Below are 6,649 nucleotides of genomic sequence, written 5' to 3'. Positions count from 1 at the left end.
CCCTTCTTTTCCTAAAGGGAGCCAACTGGCCATCCGAGCGCAGTTAACTTTGGTATCTCGGTAAACAAAAGCGAGAGAAAGGTTGCAAGGGGAAGAGAACCAAATGATGTAATATATCTCCATAACCTGTATGTGGAAAGTGAAGAGAAAATTCAACCAACTTCCAAAGGCCAACAATTGTCCAAATAGGGGAAGCCATGGGAATGGGGGTTTTAATTAATATTAGAAATTAAGTTAGTATAGGTAATTATGCAGTATGCGATAATCATAATAGAAAACGTATCACGGTGCTTGGAGTACCAAGGAATGGAAGTTAAAAAAAAAAAAAAAATTGAGGGAAATGCAAGGAATAGAAAATAGCCAAAGAGAGCAATAACTGCAAGAAACAAAAAGGACGAGAGCCTTGATAAAGATAGCCCAGTTGAGCGCCTTGAATAGAAATATGTAGTAAAAACGTTTTTAACAAAATCCAAAAGTCCATCCCTGCCTAGCCCACGTATATCATTGACGAGTCGAAGAGAAAAGAGAAAAGAAGCATGATGGCCGCAAGAAATGCGCCAGGTAGCGAAATCTCCATTGTATGGTATCAATTGCGCAAGAGAAAGAGGACAACACATAAACACCAATGTTATACAGGTGGGAAAATGGCTGTGCGGTAAAAGTCATTTGGGGTTTGGTTGGTGAAGGTGTATGTCCGTGCTCGTTGCGGTGGTAGTTGCTGTGCAGCCACCTTCATGGCTTCATCCTGTTGGGGAAACTCTTGGATATAGAACTCTGTGTTTGGCTTGCCAGCAGAGTTATAGGCTTGGCTAGACTCTGAGACAGGTGAGTTTGGGCCAGTTGTGGATTGTGTGGATGACTGTTGACCTTGACCTTGCCATTCCTCAGTGGGGGCGGACTCCTCTACGTGTTCACCCTGTACCTGATCGTCATATGCAATGGGCGAAATGTGTGTTGGTCGAGGCATATGAATAACATTGAGAGATGTCTCAGCCTCAGATGAGCTCAGGGGGTGTTGTTGCTGCTGTTGCCCACAGCCTGGAATAAGTTCGTTGAACGTAGTGAAGTTAGGAGGCGCCGACATAGGCTCCGTGAATTGCTGGTATGACTGAGGATGGGGCATTCCAACCATTACAAATGGCGGTGGCTGTCTCTTTGACTCTTGACTTTCATCAAAGGTCATTGACTGGGACGTTGGGAAGGAATGGGAGTATCCCATCTCCTCCTGTGGGGAGAGGCAGTACTGATTGTCAATCGGCGTTGGCGGGAGGAGATACTGCATCTCATCGGGTGTCATGGGAGTAGCTGGGGGTATAGAAGATGTAGTTGATGGAGGCACAGCCAAGTCTGTGTTGGATAGAGCATGTGCCCTCCCTTCTAATGAATATGGGAAAGGCGACCTAGGGGAACCAGAGATCTTCCTCATACCCCCGAATCTAGGGCTTAGCTCGGCAAGCTGCGACGACTTTCGCACACCACTCCAGGCAGCGCTGGACACCCTTCGGGTTGGTGATCCTGATACAGGTCCGCCGACAGTACGGCCGAAGCCGGAAGTTCCAATGGCAGCTGGACGTGGGCGCTTTCTTCGCGCGGCAAGGCCAATAGCATTGTCGGACGTTGAGATGTGAAGTCGAGGTAGTTGGCGTCCTTCAGAATGGGTTGATTCAGGGTCCGAGTTGGGGCCACTGCTTGGATAGATATCACCCTGCTCCATCGGCAGGGAAACCTGTCGCTGGTTGACAATGTTCTGCGAAGAGTAGAGTGGAAGCTCTGATGGAATGAAAGATTGTGTGAATGCTGTAGTAGTTGGCTGAACTTGGCAAGAGAGATCTTCTGGTGAGCTGTTGTTACACAGGAGCTCAGTAAATGGCTGGCTAACAAGGCCGCTAGAATCCGGGGACCAGTAACCACTGGAGTCGATCTCCATGACGGGAGTTGCAGTTGAAACGGTATGTGCATCCGCAGAGCCAACATTAACTCCAATCTGAGGAACGCCAGTTGAAGCCCACTGCTGGAAATGACTGTTGGTTTCGGGCTGGGAAAAGGATGGCTGAGCAGTGTTGTTGTGCACAGTAGTCATAGTACCAGGAATATCCTGGCTGTCCTTTAGAGGGGGGGTAGGGATCCTTTTGGCTGGCTCTGAGCTGGAGATTTCCACTTGCGCTTCGGTACGGTGTCCAACAATCTCAAACTTAGGCTCTGGTTTCTCATCTGCAGGAGTTTGCAACCCATGGTCTTCCTGCTCACTACAACTTGAAGAGGCTCCACGAGTGTCTGTGAGAGTGGACATCGAGCTCTTTTGGTCTTGCTCTGATTTTTGTTGTTCATCAGAGCTCTCTGAGGATTGTTTGCTCTCAGCTTCCTCGGCTGCCATGGCTTTCTCTTTAGCTTGCATCTTCTCAAATTCTTCTTGTCGTTTCTGCTGCTTGGCCTTTGCCCTTCGGTTTTGGAACCAGTTCTATATCCAAGTAAGTACATAGCTTTGAATGGTACATATTCATGTATCGGGTGAGGCTATATCATACCGCAACTCTAGGTAAGGTTAAGCTGGTCTGCAGGGCCAATTGCCGTTTCGTATTGCTGTTGGGCTTTGGATGAGCTTGGAACTGTGACTCTAGGATCTCAACCTGCTCCTTCGTCAAACGGGGCCGTGACAGATTCTCTACATATTCCTCATATTCCTCGATGGCACCAGTTGTGTAGAATCCATGAATATCATTCTGGTGGTAAGGAATGTAGCATTGATCCATTGGCTGCTCATAGGGATGATGTGAGACGGGCATGCCATAACCCATAGGCTGATCCATCGGCATCGCGTATTGGAACGGGGTCTGGAGGTAGTTCATGGTTGCCGGTTCCGAGATCGGTAGTCGGTAGGGAGTAGAACGTTGTGTTGGAAGGGCAGGCGTCCCTCCAGTTAAAACGAAAACAAAAAGACAAGATACCAAGAACGAAAATATGAGAGGGAAAAAGAGATTGAAAAGTCGAGTGCTGTCGACGTGATGAGTTTGATGCTGTTGAATGAGAGTAATAGGTAGCTGTTCTGTAGCTAGATCCTGCAAGGGTGTTGGTGGTGGTGGTGGTGGTGGTGGTGTGTTCAAGCAGTGAATACCAGTAGTAAATAAGGAGGAGTTTTTAAGGAACGACGAGATAGAATCAGAGATAGAGATAAAAACAAAAATAAAAATAAAAAAGGACTGACGGTGATCTTAATACTAAAAGAAAGGTCGGATAATGAACGACGGGCTCCCACGCAGACGGCTGGCGGTCGAAGGACAACAGGTTGACGAGAGATGGGGCGACGAGGAGAGAAGAAGTAAGCCAGACCTCGCCGTCGGCGCAAGGGGGCGTTCAGCGGACAGCAGGGGCGGCTCCATCACACAAGCCGCGTACCAAGGTCTGGTGTATTGTAATAACGGTGCCTGGGCGGACGTGTAACATCAGGTACGGCTAAGAAGGGTGCCCCTTTTTCCGTCGTATGGCTGAGCAACCACAGGGAGCCCACCAATCCACCAGTCCGCACCCCGCTGGGAAGATCCACTTCATCACAGTTCTGCGCTGGGGCTTCTGCAGCATCAGAGCAAGCCTGTTATGCCAAGCATCTTTAGGGCCAGGGATCTGTTGACACAACCCCAGATAAACCTCCAAGGGCAGGTCCAAGGGACTCCGTTGATACCGCAGGGACAGCAAGGTAAAAGGCTCCAACGGATGGTTAGGCGAAAAGGTAAACGAGCCAGCCTAAAGTGGCAAGCAGATATCCCTGTTGGCCATCTTTTAGGTTACCCTCTTTTTGCGACTAAAGATGCAGACTAACGGTGTTGAGCGTTAAAAAAGAGAGTCAGAGCAAACCCTGCTGGCGATGACGGTAGTGCTTCGTATGCTATGGAGTTGTGACAAATACCTTTGGCCATGGGTAAGAAGGGACGGGAACGATGGCCGAGGTTCCTGTACAGAGTAAAACATCATTGGCAACAGGCAACGAGTAACCCTTTCGTGTGATACGCAGCCCTCTTAGGTCATGGATTGCTTCATCTCTCCACGCTAATATCGGGGGGAACCGATCGCCAAGGGTGACGAGAAATGCGAGGGAAAAGGGATTGAGAGGGAGGAAGCAGAGAGAAAAAGGAACAAAAAGAGAGAGGGAGGGAAAAAGGAAAGAAAGAGAAAAGGAAAAAGAAAATGGAAAAGGGAAGGAAAAAGAAAAAAACAAAGTTGGAACTCAGTTGAAAGGACGATGCCAGAGCGCAGATTTCCTTCCAAGACAAAAGTGATCGAGATAGCATCGTGCATTGTATTGTGCAGATACAAGAGAGAAGATACGGAGGATTCCGCTGTTTCTCTTGGGGGAAATCACTCTCCCGAATTGAAGCACAGAAAGTGTGCAGGGCATTCCTGAAAGAACACCAAGCTGCAGACCCGGTCACACTTCGAATTCCGGGCTGTTCCTGCATTCAAAGTAAGCTCGTACGCCATCCACTTGGGAGCGTCTCCTGTCTGCGTATACCAGTGCCCCGTAACCTCCCTGAACCTGGATCTGGCCGGCTGTTCTCTTTACAGAGTCTCACAACGGGTCCAGTTGACCTTTGCTCTCCCACTCTCGTTCTCTGCCCTGGTGACTCCGCAAAAACCAAAGACGAGAGAGAAGAAGAAAAAAAGGTGACTGATCTAAACCCACTCGCCTGCCTTGAGGGAGGGGACGCTTGGAACAGGCCTGGAGGCCTGGCCACTTTCTCTGTTATTCTCTCTTTCACGGCCTCTTCTTCTTCCTTTTTTCCCCCCTCCTCAGTCCCCATCGAGTGCTATTTTATTTGGTGCAGCTCCCTCGCTTTTGAGCTGTCTCTTCTTGTCTGGGGCAAGCAATCCTGATGGGCCAGTTCCCTGCCAATTGGGCTACGGGAGGCCCCTTTCGACCCGTAGACTCCATCTCCAAGCCAGGGGCGGATTACTCCCGTGCGTTATTGGACAAGGAGATTTGCGCTTGTGGGACGATCGTTGGCAGGGTTGGTACCCATGAACTTGGGATTTCAAAAGTCTTGTTGCCTGTTGTGCTGGGCACTGTGCCGTGTACGCTATGTACCCGCTGCCGGTTGGATATCGGACGAGTGGTGGTGCACCCGTCCTGGCCATCTTTTGCTTATTCGCCCTGCGCATCTTGCTGCTGATGTCTGCTGCTGCCGGTGTTTTTGTTTCCTCGTCGTCATTTTTGCTTCTTTCGTCGAATGTTTTTGCTTTTCCCAAAAGGGTGCATCATGTGATTACTGACTAATCAATTACATAAGCCGTATTGAAATATCAGGTACATGCCTCGTATTTTATGCTCAAATACCAAACTCTTTTTACCGGGTAATAATTCTATTTCGCTCCTTTGGGACACATCAGAAGTTATTTCGGACTTCGGGATTCTCAGACAACAGCGGAAGATGATATCTCGCATTTTGCGCACCCAGCAACGCGAGAGAAGAGGGCTCGCTGACGGTGGGAGCTGCATCCTAGGCGAGAGAATGTCTTGATTTCGTGCCTCTCGAGTGGGTGTCCCGACTTTTGCCCCAAAGTTACACTCTGCGCAACGACACAGTATGGCGAACTCAACAGCAGCCTATCTCCCGGCATATGCAGACTACATAAAAAAGAAACTGATAGGGATGAGGGTGAAAAAAGAAATGATGCCTTCTCTGTGATCCTGCATTCAGAGAGAGATGCTCAGGGGCTTGTTCTCTTTTCTTACGCACCACTTCCTTCTTCTCTCCGTGGGAGCGGAAAACATGGAGGCAAGCTGCCGATCTCCATTCTGCAGAAGAGTCTGCACCTCCATACAAAAAAGATACCACGCATCCGTATAATGTATATACATACCATCTATCTCTTGCCATGCACCTTGATGGATGATATTCAGCGCAGGGCGATGATCAGAGAAGGCGAGAGAAAGCCGAAGGGTAGCGAATGGGGGGCTTTTTTTCAAGCCTCTTTCGCAACTGAAGGGCTATTGAGGCGTGCTAGATCACCGAGATAGGGTATATCATGATATTATATACATGGCAGGTACCGCCATATGTGAATCTTGGGAATGTCAAGAGCCATGGATTACTCCCTTTCTCTGGGTGGACGACACAGAATGCACACAGCAACAGCAACTAGGCCTTCTTTAGCAACTAGAAATTCTCCGGTGATGATCCGATCAACACACCAGAACCAAACTGCCTCCCACACTCCCACACTCCCACACTTCCCACACTTCCCACACTTTTATACGCCAAGCCATGTGAGTGATCAGCTTCACGGCACAAAACCTAGTTTGCATACTATTCATTTATGCTCCGCTGGGGGAATAGATCGGGAAGACACTAGAAAACCACATCGATGGGATGTGACGAAATGGACTTCGCCAGTTCCTGCCCCTTGGGAAGTCTCATGCAGGTGTCACTTTGTCGGTCCTGTGGCTGTCGATCTCTTCTTTTTGCCATCTATACTGGAGAAACATAACTACTCCGTACACTCCATACAGAGCACTAACAACTTATGTGTGTGTGTGTGTGTGTGGAGCATTTCCGCAGTCGAAGAGATGAAGAGACGAAGAAGGGATCATAGCACACATTTCCCATCGGTATGCATGCGAGAAAAGTGGTGGCTGGCTTTAGAGTCACACGACGAT

The 6,649-nt window shown here is 48.9% G+C and overlaps 1 protein-coding gene across 1 annotated transcript; it reads right to left on the bottom strand.

Annotated features, from left to right (window-relative positions):
* Nucleotides 1-628: 628 nt before the first annotated feature.
* On the bottom strand, nt 629-2,846 carry TRV_02965 (homeobox transcription factor, putative; the record flags this gene model as incomplete). Its single annotated transcript, XM_003022871.1, has 2 exons — nt 629-2,458; nt 2,526-2,846. 2 exons carry the CDS (start codon nt 2,844-2,846, stop codon nt 629-631), a joined length of 2,151 nt encoding a protein of 716 aa, XP_003022917.1.
* Between the last annotated feature and the right edge of the window lie 3,803 nt (nt 2,847-6,649).

Source organism: Trichophyton verrucosum, assembly GCF_000151505.1.
Source record: "Trichophyton verrucosum HKI 0517 chromosome Unknown contig00254_1.f1.exp, whole genome shotgun sequence".
NCBI lineage: Eukaryota > Fungi > Ascomycota > Eurotiomycetes > Onygenales > Arthrodermataceae > Trichophyton > Trichophyton verrucosum.
The sequence above is the reverse complement of the archived record's forward strand: the minus strand, read 5'-3'. Positions and strand labels throughout refer to the sequence as shown.